Source organism: Anser brachyrhynchus (genome assembly GCF_964034855.1).
Source record: "Anser brachyrhynchus genome assembly, chromosome: 3".
Classification (NCBI taxonomy): domain Eukaryota; kingdom Metazoa; phylum Chordata; class Aves; order Anseriformes; family Anatidae; genus Anser; species Anser brachyrhynchus.
The window spans coordinates 124,493,766-124,512,637 of record NC_137696.1 but is presented as its reverse complement, the minus strand read 5'-3'; the positions used below and the strand labels follow the sequence as shown (position 1 = coordinate 124,512,637).

Here is an 18,872-nt window from a genome sequence, read left to right as displayed (position 1 = left end):
AGGTTCTGCGTGCTCCTAATGCAACGCAGAGTCAAGCTTTAAGCCTTTGTTATCACTGAGAAAATGTCCAACGTGACTATTTTTCATCATCTTGTCTTTGATAATTTTGACCATTCTTAGCAGGTTGTAGCTGTTGCCTTGGCTTTTTCATCTGAATCCTGACCCAAAGGTTAGCTGTTGGTTTTTCTTTCCTTTGTTACATTGCAATTTCCACTTTGTGTGCTGATGGAGCGTGCTGTGTCTCGGTACCAAATTCAGGTGCTGGGCTGGGATGTGATTTTGGCCAGTCCCTTCGCAGAATTGCAGAATCCATTGGGTTGAAGAGGCTCTGAACGTCACCTCTTCCAACCCTGCTGCTCAGGCAGGGTCAACCCAAGACTGTGCCCAGTCGGGGTCTGAATTCCTGTTGATATAAAAGCTGGAAGTTCACCTTTGCATCAGAAATCTGTTCTCAGATATATCTGAGATAAGGTAAAAGGATTAAAAAAGGCTGAGGTGCATACAGGCACCGTTACATACGCTTGATCTCCAGGCACAGCAGCGTTTTGTTCTGTACAAGGAGACCGGCAGAGGTTTGTTCCTCTGGGCAATGACAAAGGCGATCAAACTGGGACACAACGACCTGCCCCAATCCATGGAAATACGTCTCTAAACTGAGATAAATTTGGCTACAAAAAAAAAGTGAAATAGCGACGTAAGGCTGTCTCCAAGCATGGTTGTAATGTACATTCCTCCTATGAAAAGTAGGAGTTCACGTGGTCGATACGGCCTGGCTCTCTTGGAGTGGCAGTTAATGGATGTTAAAAGCTTTTACCTCTTTTATTACTCGCATAATTGAACTGCCTAAGGTAGTTTAGGCCTGAAAAGGTTAATTGGACTGATCCGCAAAATCAGGTTTCAAGCAAAATAAAGAAGGTCTTGAGTTAAGGTACGTTTCTGTTCAATCCGAGTGTAAACAGACTCTCCGGAGCTTTCGCAAATGCCTCAGGGCTGGGCTAGGCACTGCGCTGGTGGGAAAGACGTCTCATTTAGATATTACAGAGAAGAAAGAAAGAAGATATTTCAAAGACATTCGCTACCCTACTGCGAGTCCTTGAGAAATGGAACAGGAATTATCTTTGCTTGTGACGTGATATGCATAACTTGCCCACCCATGGGGGCAAAAAGTTTCGTTGGGGTGAAACACCTTAGTGCTAACTAAGAGTAAACGTCGTGCTGCCTGCTTATCTTGTCGGTGGTATTTAGAAGTTTAGAAGATTGGAGGGAGATGTGGGTAGCACGTAGGATTTACTGTAGACGGGGAAGACCTGATAGCAGGATAAGTTCAGTTTTGTGTTGTAAACTCACTTTCTTTTTTTTATTTTTCATTAGGAGCTGGGTTCTGTGCTGGGTGCTGAATGTCCAGTCATTGTTGCAGTATATTCTGGGTAGATTCCTAAGCCCGGAACCAGAAGGAAAAGTAGTGACAAGAGAGCATGTAGAGATGGAAGGCTCTGAAATGCAGATATCCAGCTGTGGAGTCGGTTTCCGACAGACTTAACCTGTGAACAGCACTGGGCATGTGCACAACGTCTGCCCCGCTTTGTCATCTGTTTCGTTAGCTTTTGGGCTTGGCCTCATATAAAGCAGTGGAATTTCAGAAGAAAAATAATGGGGACCCGTCATTGATCCCCATGTATCTAATTTCAGATGTCTCCATCTGAGCCAGTCATCCTCGCTTCCTTTTCTACCTGAGGCAGAGGAATGGGCACTTTTGGAGTGATTCGTTGGATATTCAGATGAATTGTACCCTGCCTTAATTTATTGCGTGGTTGAAGAGGTCACATTTGCTCTTATTTAAATATATTTATGTTAGGAGTTTTGCTGGAAAATTCTAGGGCTATTTTTGGGGGCAGGGAGAGGAGAGGTTGGGATTTTGCTTTTTTTGTGTGTGTCCCTCCCTTTCCCTGGTTACTGTGCCTATCTCTACAAGCCTTTTCTATTTTCCTTGTGGTCTTAGCTTTAAAAAATTAAAACCTCCTTGATTTTTTTTTAGGGAGTTAACTAGTAAGAGCGATGCTTTAAGAAGATGTAATGCTGAATGTCATTTCTATCAGCAACAGAAACAGACGGTCAGTCCGGGCTCTTTTTTCCTCTCTGCTTTATCTGTTGCACTCGGAGACAAGGCTCCAGTCTCGCCATGCAGCGATGTCAAATGGGCTGCTCCCGACCATGGGAGTTCTCACCCACTCACTTGTGTTCATTGCTGGTGTCAGAGAGAAAAGAGAGGATTAATTGTGGTTACCTAAGATACCAGCAGCTTAAAAGGAAGGAATGTTTTCTTAATAGTGCCTCTTGTCTGTCGGTGGCAGTTATATGTATCTAGTACAGGCACAAAGGAAAACAAAGCTTGCTAATATATTTCTGTTAATGTTTAAGTTGAACCACGTTACAGATTATTTTAATGCATTGACAGTTAATATCAGAGAAATTGATTTTAATATTAGCATTAATCCCAGCTTCTGATGCTTTTAGGTTCAAGGATTTGTTGACTCCTTTTCCCATTTTCAAAAATGTTTTGATCTAATCAATTTTATTTTTTTTTACTGTAAATTTTCGAGGTCATTTTAGACGTGTGGACATTAACACTTCAGATAAGTATCTCTCCATTTCAGCCTCTTGGATCACTGGCAATTAGAAATGGCTTTATCTGCTTGTTTTGCATCCTTCTCTAAAGGTTGCCCGCGTAACGGGGGTGGGGGAAACGCTTCCAAGTGAGCTTAATTCCCTCTTGGCGTGGGCTCGTCCTTCCTTTCCTTTCCGCCTGGTGCCCTGAACAAACACCGCAGGAACATTACTGAAACCGGAGACTGCGCATAGCTTCTTGCAGAACCCTTTCAACACGGGGAAGCTTTCTTATGAACGGGTGCCAACTGTGAAGCGACCCCGGTGGTAAAGTACTGGTAGGCTGCGAGCCAGGTGTATGTATGGGAGCGTTTAGTCGTCTGCTTTGCAGTTCCTTCCCTCCGCTCAGCCTCGCAGCTCGTGGTGCTGTCTTTGAAAGAAATTGCACAGCAGCAAAAGAGACCCAGAGATGTGCTGCTGAACTTTCAGGTCAGGTTTTGCAGCCTGTACTTGTATTTGGTTTTTATACGCGCAGAATAATCTTTTTTTTTTTCTTCCCCCAAAAAAATCTTGATAGGAATTTGAATTTACAGAAAGGATTTAAAATTTTGCAATGGCAAAGTTGACTCGCATGCACTTAAGAAATGCTCTTGTAGCAGCCTGTCTTTTCCCATGGCTGCCCTGCGAGTGAAGTGTAACCCCTGTTGACACAGGCTTTATTTTCATGCACAAATGCTTTAGAACAATTGCACACGCGGACCAAAGAGAAGAAAAGATGGGGCTTGCAAACATCTTGCCAAAAACAGTGACAAGAAGTAATTGTTGAGACGCAGAGCCTGCTTTTTGGGGTGCAAATTGCGTTGGGATGGAGTTTCCCCATTTTTCTTTGCAGCAATACGCTGCATTTTCTGGGTTTTGCAATTTTCTTCCCTAATCGGGGGTTTTACCGTGATCTTTTTAAATACAAAATGTCTCAGCTGTTTTACCATCTGCGTTACAGTGGGTCTTCAGAAACATGCGGGGGAGTGCTCTGAGCTGGATAAAGAAAAGAGGCTTTGTTGAGAAATGTCTTAGCACCATTTGTGTGTGGCACAGGCATAAAGAGAATATATTTGGAGATGTCTATAAACCTAGACTTCTCCTCCTCCCTCTTTTTTCATTAGTTATTGTTTAGAATTCCTCTTAGAAGAGGTAATGGATTTGCTTAAATCCGCCCTAAGGAGTTGCTTCTTGCTTGTTGAATGTAATTATTCTGTCCTCCAAAAAAAAAAAAAAGCGAGGTAAAAACATATTTTCCATATTGCTGTTTACTCAGAAGAGACTGAGCAAATCCGAATTACGAACTCAACTTCTTTCAAAAACAAAAGTAATGTCAGCTCAGCAAAAGAATAGTAGTAATCACAGGATTACATCGTTTTCTAGGAGTGAGTCAGTTAATTTCTCCTGTTTTACAGACCTAGGAAAAAGAATATATTCCAGCTAATTTCTTAGCTTTATTTTTAGGCTTAGTAAATCAGTGCTCGCTCCTTGCACATAGAGGACTGATAAATCCTGCAAAGGATGCAGTGTATTCTCTTATCTCACCTTGGCATGCATATGATTTCCAGTCAATTAACATACTGAGTGAAAGCAATCATTTCATTCACGTGAGTCATTTCTTTTTTTTTTTTTTAATTGGGTTGGCTGAATTAGAGACAAAGAAGCGTTGACTTCTCAGCCATTATCTTCAGACTGGCTGAGCTGGCCATGTCCCTGCTTGACTCCTCAAGGTCACCTTTTCTTTTTTTTTTGTAGATTTTGTTTTTATTCACTATTTTGCTGAAGGCTGCTTGCCCAAGGAGGTCAGATCTTGCTGCTTTTGAGTTTTCAATTTCACTCAAATTTCTTTATAATAAACATGTTATATGTCTATAGCAGCTTTTAATTCTGATTATTAGGGGAGCGCTCTTTTTCCACTGATGGTTTTCACGGCTATTAATAAGGCAGCAAAGCCATGAAGTCAGGAGCTCTGTTTTCTCTGGTTTTGAGGCACCAGTCGTTGGTAACAGTCAGAATTTAATGTTGCAGTACATGCGTTAGCCACCTCAACAAAGATTTAGCTAAAAAATTAAAGGAAATCGCATATAATTTGTGTTGAAAATTCTAAAGAATGATGCGTTCAGTGATGATTATGACTCCCATCACTGGGTTTTGGAGTCGCGCTGAGATCTTGGACAGTGCTGTTGAAATAGCTGTAGACGAGCTTGCAGATAGATCTTTAGTTTGGCGTTGACTGTACATTTTGCCAAAATGTCAGCGAATCTAAGTGAATTTCAGTCAGGTGGCTTTTGTAGGGTTCTCTGTAGCATCCCTTGACTACTGCAGGGCTCATCCTGCCAGCCCAGAGGCACGAGATTGTGCACCTCTTTGCGCTTAGTCCTGTCCCCATTTGGGTTTCCATCATCTCATTATTTGTTTTCAAAGAATTTCTAAAACTTCAGTCCTGGAAGGTGCTCACATTGCAATATCGTTGGTCCCAGGGCTAGCAGCTCTGACGGTTATGCCACTAACAATAGTTTTTCTTCTGAAAGCTTCAGCTTTTCCGGAAGATGTGACTCCAGCCACCAACTCCATAGTGCCACGGGATTACGTGCGCAGCCAGCTCAGTTCCACCGTCAGGGTTGTTGAGAGGTTTGCTCAATCGTTTGGTGTAATCCAGTTCAGAATACTACCTGTAAGTAGAAAGATATTTAATAGAAAATAGAAAAATATTTATTCTCTCCATTTTTTTTCTAAGCCTGAAATCTTACTAGGACTGTACTTAAAAACAACAGATCTATTTTCATGGTGGAATGCAATTAGGTATGTAAATTAAGTTCACCTATAGGACTTGTCCAGATTTCTTGCCATGCTCTCTCTGTGCCTTGATCTTGTGACACACCCACTTGGCTTAGCCGTGGTGGGGCTAAATAGCGTGAAAATGCAGAGAAAAGGAAAAAGGCACTCGCACGTTTCAAGTTTGAGTTTTAAATTATTCATGTGAACAAACGGTGCTCCCCAGCATCATCCTTCTCCAATTACTGCTTCTCTGAATCGCTCTGATTCCCAGAAAAGTAAATGCAGCCAGAGGGTACGGTACCCAGTATCTCTTCCCAACATCTCTGAAGGCTTGCTTTCCACACCAGCTGAGCCTGCTCAAGAATCAGCTGCGGCTTCAAAATACAATTGAAGAACATAAGAATACTTTTTTTGTATAATCTTCTTATATAAATAAGACTATATTTGGGTTTCCTAAAAAAAACGTTTTATTCACATTTGCCATTCATGTTTTATATTCTTAGTAATACGGATTTTTACTTGTTGATGTATTATTTCCTTATTAATATGAAATTTATGAATTTAGTGTATATTAATTTATGAAATTAGTATATATTAAGTCATGAAATTAGTATATATTATCTTTAACGCTGAGTTATGTTAAAATTACTGTGTTCTAAAAATGCCAAGACCAGGGCCATTTCACAACGTTTTCACCATAAGAGAGTTGAAGTACGAACCCCAAACTGGAAAGTGCCCAGACTGATAAGCAATATCAAAACTTAGGATGTGCGTCATCTGCCAGGAGCAGAACGCTCCCGAAACCAGTGGCAGGGCTCTGAGCAGACTATGCTGCGGCTCCTGGTTGAAATTCGGGATTTGTCTCTCTAAAAATGCGTTATTGTATGTGTTTAACGGCTCAACTTGGGTATCTGAAAGGCTTGTGTCTCTAATCCTGAAGCAGCTATTTTGGGAGAGAACTAAGAGGAGGTTTGTGTAGAAGGAGAGGTTGGACGTGGTGCTTGGGGACATGGTTAGTGGTGACATTGGTGGTAGGGCGATGGTTGGACCAGATGAGCTTGGAGGGCTTTTCCAACCTTAATGATTCTGTGAAATAGAGCATTAACAGCTCTTCGTGTTGCACCTGAGAGTAGCTGAGGCTGGAAGGAGCTGCGGGTCTGTCGTGCCAAGCGCCCTGCTCATGTAAATGATCGTTAATATTCCATTCACACTATAATTTGGAAAAGACCTCCAGACTAACACACGCAGAGTTTCTGGCTGTGGAGAAAAAGGGAAATATTTTATAAAATCACGTGCGCTAAAAAAACTATTTGTTTCTTCTCCCCCAAACTTCTGTGCTTGTGCTTGAAGCTGTGGTTTGGCTAGTGTTTGTATCTTTGCAAAATTACACTAATCTGTTGCTTCTGGTTTCATCTGCAGCAATTTCACAGCGCAGCAATTACTCACTCAGCACCAGCATTGGAACAAATCGCGCCTCGTGTGCAGCGAGTTTCTTCCGGCACGGCATTATGTGGCTGACTGCATTGTGTTGGCTCCAAAAAGGCTGTAAAAAGAAAACAAGAAAATAAATGAAAAGTAATGAAAGGGTGCCAGAAAGACGGCTCTGTTAGAGCTTGCTTTGGAGGAGGAGGGTGTAAGAGTGTACGTAGCCGTGCAAAAGAAGGGATGCAGTTAGGGTTTTAGAAACCCAGATGGACAACGAAAAGAGCTACTGAGGTCAAATGGCAGTGCTGGCAGGGTGATACCGTGGTTGTGAATTAAACTGAATTGGAAAGGAGAGAATTAGGTGAGAAATTGGAGGCGGGGAGGAGCTCACAACTTCAGGATGGAGGTGGGTTACAGAATGGCTCGTGTGTCACTGCTGCCTGCTGCAGCTCAGGGCTTGGCCTGACCAAGGATCTTCCTTTCAGCCCGTCTTAATGCCAAGTGTCTCTGCTCAGGCAGGGGGATTTGGGAGTGGGGATGGGTTCCAAGCTTGGCTGTAGTTAAGGTTGCTGAATTTTGTCTTGCAAGAATTGAATAAGTTTAAGAGTCTATAATGCCAAAGATTTGAATCCAAATAGCTTGTCAGCAGCTGTGTTGACAGAAATCAGGTTTTCTGGTTCATTAGGTTTCTGGTTTGTTCTGTTTTCCTGACTCACTGTTTAATTCTAAATTAAGTGCTAATATCTGAAGTCAGAATGCTGTTTGTTTTTCTGAATGGCAACGGTGAGCTTCCAGCCTCTCTGGCCACGGGACAAATTTGCCAAATGCAGACAAACCACCGCAGTGAGCCCTCGGTATCCCCGATCTGAGAGGTTTCCCAGTAATTTGGGTAGGCATCTCCTTCATCTTGCCTTAATCTTCAAGCTGTACGGAACAGAGTGTGGTGGGTGCCAGTAAACCAGCATTTGCTGGTAAATCATTGTTTCAGCTCAAAATGTGTTGCCCCGTTTTAGCCCATGCCAACCACAACCTCTGTCTTCACATCGCTTTTTGGTGAACACCGAGATTTAAGAAAAAGATATTTGTTTCATCCTATGCGTTAGACACCTTTGGGTGAGTCGTGCCTCGACTCGAAGGGATACCTTGTCATTTTAATCCCTGCCTTAGCCACAGGTCTGCAAGGGGGAAAAAAAAAGGGTTCCTTGGAGGTGTTACATCAGCTACAGCTCCCAGGGTGCTCGGGAAAGGGTCTGAAATGACCCAGCGTGAGGAACACGCCTGGGAACTGCGACATGATTCTTTTATTCCAGTGGCAAGAGGAATAAAATGAATAATGAATTGTGCCGGGTGGGGAATTGTTGGATTGTTCTTCTCTCTGCAGAGCATGTCCAACTTCAGCTCATCCAACCACAGGAGAAGGAGAGAAGGGACAGTTCTCTCATGGTGGTACACTCAAGTAGCCTTACTTTTCTGACGCTTAATGCCTGCCTTTAGTGCTAAGAAACTTGTGATAGCGGTTCCTCGCAAGGGTAAAAAGCAGAAGGCAGGTGCTTGGGCAATCTCTCTAATTACAAACCATAGCTAGCACTTAAAAAATTAGTTGCTGTGATTGAATGCTGTCTTCCGCTTCAAGATAAAGCCACAGACGACAAGACGTTCCTGATAGCGTTGCTGAGATTCAGCTTTCCCCAGATGGACGGGATGCTCTCCCAGAAGCTGTTTCCTGGAGCCGCAGAACCAGCGTGTCCTGAGGTTGTTGTAAGACAGCAGCAAGATCTTCGCCGAGGTTGTAGCCTCCTGCATTCAAGTGAAATCCTTCTAAAATGCATTGCATTTTAGCTGTACAGTAGAGAAAGTCTTCATAAGGATGCATTTTTGGGGCACTTAGATTGAATTCCTGAAAAAAAAAAAGAAGTGTTTTAGACGAGTTCAGCACGCTGATATGGATCTGCAGTGCCCGAGCTAACACCTAACTTCTGTGGTGAATAAATTCCCTCCAGAACAGCCGATAGCCCATTACGATGGTAATTTTGCAGCTTTTATTACAGTGCCTTATTTATTTATTTACTTTTAGCTTGCGTGAGGTTTCCGAGCTGTTACTGGCCCCACTCCTGCACAGGCTGATCGCTTTGCTTTCATTTCCACTCTGGTTGTACAGCCACTCGGTAGTTATTAAGTAATTCTGGAGAAGAGTTTGTAATGCTTTTTCGTAATTGTTCTAACCGTTTAATTGTTTTACTGTGAGCCAGTGGGCAAAGTAGATGGATGGTGCTTTCATGCCTCTGCAGCTGAGGAAAGCACAGTTGGGAGCAAGAAACAAGGGGCAGCAGTTTTCTCGTGTGATAGCAGCGACCTCGGAAATTCGGCACTCCAGGCCCTGAATGTTCATGTTTATTCTGCTCGGAATAGTCTAGATGCCATCTGAGCCGTGTGGCTTTTGGTATTTAGAGCCGGAAAAGTTCCCTTTTGTTTCTTTCGGATGCGGGGAGGTCTCCTGATCCTGGTGTGACTGCTTCACCCCGACTTGCACCATTCTGAAGCTGCTGAAGGATGTGCTGGCTTCCTCAGTAGCTCTTAAACGAGGAATAAATCAGCTTAGCCATTACTGTTTTACAGTTGCTTTTAGTTTCTCAATTCTCCTGCTTGTGTTGCCTGGCAGCCAGAACGGTTGCATGGATCCTCGTTTGCTTGTTGGGTAAAACAGGAGAGTTGCAAGATTTTAATAAACTGGGAAAATAATTTTAGTTTGCAGAGAAAAATGCCGCTGCATTTTGCTGGGAAATGAGCAGCGTCAGTGTAATATTCTGAATTTCAAAGCAATGACAGTGATGGAAATGGTTATGAAAGCGAGACTGCTGGATCACGTTCCCTTTGGTCTTTCCCCCCACTTCTCCTATCCTCAACAAAAGGACGGGTTAATTTGAATTTCATTGCTTTTTATCCTTAGGGAAATATCGAATGATCGGTCTTATTGTGGAACCGTGCCCCAAAGGAGGGGGACAGGTGTTGGGTTTGTGCTTTCACTTCACATGTGCAGCAAGCTCATTAATTTGTGATTTCATACATTGCAGTGGGAAGAGGCCACTGGGCTCTGCCACTAAAAAGCAGCCGTGATTGATCGTTCAGGGGCAGGAGGGGAAAATATTCAGAAATTAGTTATATAAGCATCTTAAACGAACAGTGCGCCTACAAAGCGGCATTGTTTTTCCCCGGAGGAATGCTGAAATTGATGTTTTTAACCTCCTTTCCGAACACCTGCTACTGGGAGCTTCGGCGGGGAAACAAAGCGTTGACACCGAGGTCTCGTGCGCACCGAGGGCAGCGCGCCGGCTCGCCGCGGGAGCGGGTCACGGAGCCTCGCTATCGCCTGGGCGATCTCCGTACCTGGCAGAACTCGTTGGCTGCTCATCGCTGGGCGAAACAGCGGTACCCGTGCTGCTTGCGGGACGTGTCTCAACACAGCAACCCCTCTTGCATCTGCATCTCACCGCCTGTTTTTTTTTCCTGTTAGCTGAAAGCCTCTGGAGACCTAGAGCTGCACAGCAAGGCAGGTTCAGCTTAGATCCCTACAATCCCGCGTTCACACGGGAACCCACGTGAAGCTTGTTGAGATTTTGTCATCGTGCCTGTGCAGCGGCTGCAGGCTCCATGTGCAGGCTGCCACTGAAGGACGACGCCAGCCGAATCTTGCTGGCTCTGCCAAACACCGAGTTGCGTTGCTGGAGTGCGTGAGCCCCTCCTGTGAATGCAGGAGGGCGATCAGGTACGAGGGAGGATGGAGCAGCACCACCAGAGTCATCTGTCCTCTTGGAGAGGTTCTCATCTCAAAAGCCATGGCCACTGGCTGCCACTGCTGTGATATCCCAAGGGAAGGCGGCTCCCAATGTCGAGCGTGCCTGCAGGGCAGGCCCTAACCTAGAAAGAAGGGCATTAGCACAGCTCCGTAAGGTCCAGAGGAGAGCTGTGTCTCTAGATTTGAGCCAGCTGAACCACAACAAGGTGTTCTGGAGGCCTCCTGAACGTGGTGAAGAGGAGAGCTCAGCTCAAAAGCGATCAACGCTGCCTACGATGCCAAGCGGCCAGCAACAGTGCCAAGTGGGAAACCGAAGAAACGACTGAATTAAAATCACTTGGTAGACCTTCAGTTGTTTCTGCTGATAACATGTTGTAGGCCTGTCCAGTAGTATTACTTTGAGGTTTCTTCCTCTTTGGCTGCATCTGCAGCGGAGCTCAATCTGTAAATATTGAAGGGATCGCTTTTCTGAAGTGATTCATGCTTCTCCGTCTGTGCCAAAAAAAGTAGTATTTGAGAGCTGCTACACGGAGCAGTGTTTGTAGCTCAAATAGTCGCCCTCTATTTTTAGATGCACGGTGGAACCTTTTATTAGCTTTTCGCAACTTGGATCGCTTACAGAACAAGGCTGAGAGTTGAAGTTGATGCTTGTGCAGATCTGATTTTGAGGGAAATGAGTGTAATGCGTCATCTGTGGTTGACACTGAGCTCCTAAAATTAGGCAGCTAAGGTGAGCTGGATGGTGCTGCAGTTGCAAAGGGTATTTTGTGAGCAAGTACCCCCTTAGATACCTGCTTCAGAAGCTGAATAACTAAATCCCCTTCCACTGGGGAAGGGTGTGAGGATGTTCCCCGTCTCTGCCTGAAGGGTGGAGGGAAGTAGCATGTTACCATACGGAAATGACTGCAGTACATCAGCATCTTGTAACCCAAAAATGTAACAAAGGACACCTTCAACTCACCTTACTAAAATATTCTTAAATCTCTTCTTGATGCTTACAGCTGCAGTAAGTACATAGCATGCACTTACAAAGCAGAGCCGAACGGCGACAGGCTGCCTTTGCTGGGCTGGTCAGCGTAGATATCCAGAGGGTAACTCCAGGTGTCTTTATTTGGGAAATATTTTGTGTACGAGTTCAGAATAACTATGCAGCAATTGTTTTTGAAGGAGTACCTTTAAACGTCGTCCAGCTGGGTGTTTGGGAGGGTAAAATCAAGTTTCGCCAGGGAAGTTTCAAATAAGCTGTATGTTCACATTTTAATTCTCAAAAGCCGTGTTTCAGTTTCTTTCTCTCTGTTTAATTACACCAATAGTTTAGCTTTCAGGGATGTTTTTGGAATGAAGTTTGATGTTTGTAGCAAACAGTATCAGTGGTGTAGTTTTCGCCCATCTCATAGTTGTTCTCATAAAAGGACTCCCACATTTTCATTCACAACCTCTTACTAGAGAGAGATTTTCTCTGAGAATACAATTTTAAAAGAAAAACTTCTTATTCTTGCCATTTCTCAATTCCCAAACTATATATTCTGCTAGACTTCAGTGTTGGTACTTTCAAAATTGCAGTCCTTTTCCATTCTTAAGTTGAAATACTTCTAGAAGAAAGAACAACAAATATATACAGTTTCTTAATATATACAGTTTCCTAATTTCCTCACTCCTAAGGAGGCATATAAACCCAAGTAGTGCTTAAAGAAGTGTGCGTGTATTTAAACGCAAAGACATTTGCTTATATCCTGATTTTTTTTTGAAATGCAGATTGAAAGTTCATTAAGTGCCGTATAGGCACCGTAGATCTGGGTGTCTCTGTTAATTTTCTTCATTTCACCCCAAATTTGGGTGACTTCTCTCTAGCCTCAAATTTGCCAAAGGATTTCTTCAGAGAATTGCCCAAGGTGAACTAACAGAAAGGTGAACTGGAGAAGAGGAGAACGTTATCATCTCTGCAGACAGGGAAGGGTCGTCGTCTGCAGCCCCTAGGACTGCACGATATATTATATATGCCCTTCATCGTTTTTCTCCAAGAAGATAAAGAGAAACTGAGGATCTTGCCCAGTTTTCACTGTCGTCTTTGCACACGTAGAAGTTGGATGGCTTGTAAGGGAGGGCGAGACGTTTGGTGGTGCTGGAATTGCTGCCGCTGGTGCCTTGGCTCCGTGGTCCCAGGGACTTGGATGCTCTCAGCAGTCATGCGGATTGCAAGAGGCAAGCTGAGCTTTGGAAGCTGAGCACATACGAAAAATAATTTTAAATTAGAAGTGCTGCTGAAACAGTCTCAGCATTATACTCGCCGTCGGCTGGGATTTACTATAAATAAATACCCGTATTTCTACAACTCTCAGTGCTGTGGTTGGGCAGTAAAGCAGAGCAAGTTAGCAGATGCTTTTGGAGAATGTTTTGCGTTTGACTAAAGGAGTGGGTGAAGTTTGGATGTTCCAGGTGAAATTATAATTCCATGTATCAGGAATATATGTAACCGTGTCAAAGTTGGTAATATTTGCATTGTAAGTTGTAATTTTGACTCTTCCCAGATAGCCATGCAGCATAGCAAAAGTGGGGATCCCCTGGGTTTCAGCGGGTGAACACGAGGGAGATCTGTGCAGTTTCCCTGCTGTTCAAAGCCGTGCAACCTGTTCTGCGTTTAATGAAAGAAAACGGCAGTGTTTGGGGCTTGGAATGACATCAGGACTTCTTGGAAAGGGGCTCGGAGGCTTTGGGTTTAAGCACCTGATACTTACAGTTTTATATTCCTGGAGTAGTACTTTCAGCTTTGGTTTTTCCGATGTTAATAGCTGTAAATGTCTCATAATCCGCAGGTAGAGGTTGTTTAAAGCAGGTGCAGTCACTTCAGTTCTAATGATTTCTGAGTCTCATATGTGCCCCTACGTGAATTGCTGGCTTGGTGCAAAGAAGCTCATGGTCGAGAAACGTGCGCAGTGATGTTTAATAACGTGTTTTGCCAGAGAGCAGGATCTGCTTCCCTGCACCTGAAGGTATTTGTAGTATTTCTTTATTTCTGTTTTTGCCTGGAATTATTTGTAACACCCAGCACAAATATACCAGGCCAGAAGTTTTGACATCAATTGATTTAATAAAATATTTTTGTGGGAATAATATATTTTACTTAGTGAAGCAGGGGCTTCTGCTATCTTCAGTATGAGCAGTACCGCACATCACAGCGCCTGATGGCTCTGACACAATGCAGTCAGACTCCATCAAGAAATACAAATGCCCTTTCAGAGCACTGAGCAACTCTGAGTTTTAGTGCTAGAACTGCAATTTTATTCTTAATGCAAGAATTACAATTAAATTCACCTCAGGCAGGCAGGTATTTACGCTGGGGATGGCTTGGCCCAGCAGACAAGCATTATATGTAAATAAAAAAATTTACCTGAGCATTACCTAGATTAAGAAGTGATGGATTGCACCATTTATTCCACTTAACGCCACATTTGCACATTATGAAACGAGATAATAAGGTTAATTTTTGAGAGCTTAATTTTGGTGGGTAGTTTTATATTGGGTAATTGTTAATATCTTTTTCTTGGGTGAAACCTCACAGAACGACTACAAAACCACCTAGAAAACTCGTTTTGCATGGTTAAATGGACACAAGCACAGAAAGGTCTGTAGGTTGGCCAAAGATCTACAACTTCAGCATTTTTCCTGGGGCATAAATTGATGGATAATACAGTGCTGAGGAAGGAATTGACGTGGGGAGGGCCTTGATCCCACTTAACGCAAAGATGAGCTTGGTGAAATACCGTATAATAATGCTCGTGATGCTTCTAAATTAAATTTTGTGTCCATTATGAAAGATTGGCATCTATTTTCTGAAGACCACTATTGATGGTCCTGAATTCTGGTCGTGTTCTGTTCTGCCACGGTTGTGCTGTGTGGTTTTGGGTAAGGCACTTAAATTCTCATCTACAATGGTGATGTTAGTCAAAAATGCGTAGTAACACAATGCGTTAGAGCAACTGTTGCTGTATTTTTGCTGGCCCATTTTGCTGGCTGAGCAGTGAGGTGCTCTTGTGGTTGGAAACCCGTCACACGCCAGTCTGCTTCTGGTAAACCATCCTGACACAGAGACTATCTAATAAGTTCAGACTTTCAGTTTGAGGGGGAAAAAAAAAAGGTGATGGTATCGTTTTAGGAGCTTGTAGATGTGTTTCTACATCAAATATAGGCTCATAGGATCAGGGGGAGGCTCTGGCTGTCGCCATTAACCCCAACATCTTTTGTTAACTACTAACACTCACCCTTAAAAGAAGCCAGGCCCCACAGTTCCTGCTCAGGAGCTATTCCAAAATCCTGCTCCTGTACAGCTAGCATTTCTCCGAGGTTAATGCAGCTGTATTTATTTCCTACTGCTTTCCATTTTGTTGTTTCATGCTCTGCAGCAATAATTTTTCTCTCACCTTTGAGCCTTCATAGGCTCAACGTTGTTGCCAGACAGGCTGCCTGTCCCCTGATATCCTGCTGGCCTGTCCATGTATCTCCTTGGCTTTCAAGAAAGATGAACTCGAACTGAGTTTCCAGAAGCACACGAAGTATTTCAGTCTCACTCGTACCTTAAGGAGTGATATTCTGGCTTGGAATAGCTTGTTTGGAATTGTTTTCCGTTTCAAGCAGGCCAGAACCTACCCAAAGCATTCATTTCTATCATCTGCGCCAGCATCAGTCTCAAAGCTGTTGCTTCAGGTACCTCTTGCTGCAAAGAAACCTGATTTTGTGAGTGTCTCCCCACGATTAAACAGCCCCAGACCTTCCTGCCATACTAACCATTGAGCCATTTGGGTATCTTAGTTATCCTCTTACGTGCCTTCTGCGTTTCTGTTGCGATCAGAAGAATTTATGTGAAGAGCAGTTGAATTTCCACTCATTAAACATCTTTCCCAGCCAACGTTACGCATCGTAAAACCATTCTAGTGGGAACCTTGCGCTGCCACCCATTTCTTCAGGCTCCTGCTCGCTGCGGGCAGTCGTGTTGCCCTGCCTGGCTGCTGCCTGTGCTGAGACTTTTGGCTGAAGCCTCGTTTAGGTTTTCTGGTCAGCACTCCCTCAGATGTGGCAAAAAGCAGGGAACCTCTTGCTAGGCCCCAAATCACTCGACAGCCAGCGGGCGTTTGAGCTCTAGAGGACCTTCCGTGGGGAAAGTGTAAGTAACTGTCCCGCAGAGGCTTACAAAGGGCTAAATTACACCAAAATAAGCCATTAGTTCCTTCTACAGCCTTCTTTTAAGAAGACCGTGGTGTGTTTCAGGCATGCGCTTTAGGTCTTCAAAATTTGTCCTTGAAGTCATTTTGGGGTTGGGTTGTTGACTCAAAAGAGTGCCTCGATGCCTGTTTGGATTAAAACGACTTACAGCCTTCCTAGAAAGAACGTCTTTGGATTTTTTCTTTCCCTTTTCCAAACAACTCATTTTTTGGATGGCTATTTGCAAAAATCTTCATCATGAGCTTTTTCAGGTTCAGTTGGTGCCGTCAAATAAAGGGGAGAGGCCGGAGGTTTGCCGGGTCAGTAGGAATCGTGCAGGAGTACCTTGCTGACGCCTCGAGTTCCCAAGGGGGGGAAGGCGAGGGTAAAACCCTCCGTTGAACGGTGAGGAATAAAGGGCCAGTGTTAAGCATCCCATGAAGCCTTTCAGTGGGACTCTTTCCCAACAGCATACGTAGCACCTGGTTTTATATAGGTTAATTCTGTCAAAGAAACGAGTCTTTATATCTTGTAGACTAGAAAATATTTCACAAGTTATTCAGGGCGCAGACAAAAGACCAGAAGTACAAATAAAGGCCAAGACCTCCCAGCAGCTGAGTCTTTTGTTTCACTCCACAGTGGGCTGTACATCACGTTCGGTCATGCTCTCTAGGGCCACGAAACAAAGGAACCCTGTTGATGTTTACTTTGGCTCAAGGCAGAGACAGTTATTTTAAATGAGTTAATAAACGCAGTAGCGAACTATGATGGTCTGTGTAACGTTCTTTTCTCTCCTTTTCTCTCTGTAGGTCACTCAGATGAGTCGTCCAGATCTGATTCTCTTTCTCATGAAATATCTCATGGCTTTGGTAGTTGGGATACCCTCTGTCTTCTGGGTTGGAAGCAAAAAGACCTGTTTTGAGTGGGCTAGCTTCTTCCACGGACGCAGGAAAAAAGAGTGAGTATTGATATCTAATAGATAAACCAGCTGAGAATGGGCAAATAAACTCCTCTTCCCTCATTGTCCTGACGTAGTATTTTGATCAATCTTTTATGGTGGCAAGGACAGGAGCAGATAGGGTCAGCTTTCTTGGAAATCTGTCGTTATTTACAGCGGAGCAAGGAAGGACAGGACAAGAAACAGCTCCAAAAAAAACCTGAAGAACTGTCACACGTTTTGCCATGATTATTTTTTAGTCCCAGAAACCAATTTACATTGTTCTCTCTGTTTTCAAAGTATTTTTTAATGAGAGTTAGGTTTTGGTTAAATATTACAGCTGCTCTGCCTTATGCTGAGGGGTGCAATTGAAGTTTTCATTTGTGAAGGTACCTATCTGGCCAACTGAACCAAACCTTTAAATTGAAAGTAAACCTAAGTTATTTTCACCATGGTTGCAGTTAAAAGCAATTGTCTCTGCTTTTAATCTTCCCGTGTGCATTAGACGTTAGTGCCAAAGCAGTTTGATAAAATTACAGTGAGAATGTGTTATAGCTTCCTGAAGGCTGAAATTAACGTAGACTGAGGTATGGCATAAATTTAGGGACAATCCATTTGGTTATGTGATAGCTGTGAATAGCTATTCTCGTAATGGTAAATATTGTCTTGTAAGCAGCTGTTTCAAACGAGATCCACACGCAGAGCAAGCCTTCAAGTGGTGCAGGATCTGCTCCGTGACTTTGACTTGTCCATCCGTAGCAGAACTGGCCTTGCGCTGAGGTTAAAGGAAAAATACCTCCTGTAGAGTTGGAGCAGAGTTGTATTTATTCAGAAGATAACCCAGTAAGATATGCACGGGATTAACAACAATTTAATAGGATTTTAAGACGTGTACATACATTTAGGTGAGGTTTACGTGGAGGTGACATACTCGTTTGGTGGACAGAGGACACAGGAATAGAGTTAGCAAAGGCAGAGGAGGCTGTTTTAGAGCGCGGTCTTACCTTGGACCTGCAAGAAAATGAGGAGGAGAAGCGGGGCAGATGGAGGAAACTGGACATGAAAGAGTAACATAGAGAATGCGGGATGAGAGGAAGAAACATCCCCATAAAAAAAAAAAAGGACTGCAGGTGTGGTAGCACCTCCTTCCACCACGCCGTGGTAGAGCAGCCGAGCACGTGTCCCTCCGCCACCCCTTCGCAGCAGGGGATTTCACAACCGAGGGCTGTGGGACTGTAACCGCTGAGCCACGGGCTGCCAGCCAGTTGCTCCTGCCTTGTTATATATGTCGTGCTACATAGCTTGTATTCCAGCTGGTGTTCCCTTCCCGCTGCTGGTCTCAGTCCAGATGTAAAATGCTCACCCGAGGGAGGAAGCCGCTCCTCCTGTTCCTTGAGAGGCAGGTCCCCGGGGAATCGGAGCGTGCTGAGCGTCAGCGCTGTCCCGAGGAGATTCTTGTGACAGTTACGTGCGGGCTAAGGCCATAAGCAAACACCCCGCAATTACTCTGCGTGTCTAGGCTGGAGGATCAGATACAGGGAGTATGAAGGAGACAAGAACATGAACTTCAGTGAAATAGCCAAGTGCAGGGGCGCTTCGAAATTAGGTAAATAGAGCCATTATAATGTAAATAAGCGGTCTGACTTGCCAAGCTGTAAGATTTGACTTGTTCTGCTTGTAAAATGCTTCTAGTGCTGTTGCTGTGATCATTTTCATGCCTCTTATTGCAGCAATTAACATTAACTATTCAAATTGCACGTCTCGTACAGAGTTGTAAATGAGAGTCGTCAAGTGCTGCAAGAGCCGGATTTTGCTCAGTCTCTTCTGAGAGACCCAAATACCCCCATCATCCGCAAGTCCCGAGGCACTTCCACCCAGGGCACCTCCACCCACGCCTCCTCCACCCAGCTGGCGATGATGGACGACCAAAGGAGCAAAGCGGGCAGCGTCCACAGCAAAGTGAGCAGCTACCACGGCAGCCTGCACCGCTCACGTGATGGCCGGTGCGTTTCCTTCTCTTTAAAGTCTTGTGGAAAGTTGGGCGAGTCCCTGCGAGCCGGGAGGTTGGCCACCGTGTTGCTAGAACTGGAAGTTCTGCTG

General features: G+C 44.1%; 1 protein-coding gene and 1 long non-coding RNA gene across 7 annotated transcripts in view; one reads left to right on the top strand and one right to left on the bottom strand.

Annotated features, from left to right (window-relative positions):
- The window catches only part of FZD3 (frizzled class receptor 3), a 60,362-nt gene that overhangs the window by 36,533 nt on the left and 4,957 nt on the right, over positions 1–18,872 (top strand). For 5 of the 6 annotated variants that reach the window (XM_080587830.1, XM_080587829.1, XM_080587827.1 and 2 more), the window contains 2 exons: positions 16,645–16,793; positions 18,542–18,775. In XM_080587830.1, coding sequence (XP_080443956.1) covers positions 16,645–16,793; positions 18,542–18,775 — 383 coding nt within the window. Of the gene's footprint in view, positions 1–3; positions 2,943–16,644; positions 16,794–18,541; positions 18,776–18,872 lie in introns of those variants that run through there. The other variant, XM_080587831.1, reaches the window with a different exon arrangement.
- LOC308193305 lies at positions 4,189–16,638 on the bottom strand. Its single transcript, XR_013949529.1, has 2 exons — positions 5,465–16,638; positions 4,189–5,315 (listed from the first exon to the last, which is right to left on the bottom strand). It is a non-coding gene; the product is annotated as an uncharacterized lncRNA (long non-coding RNA).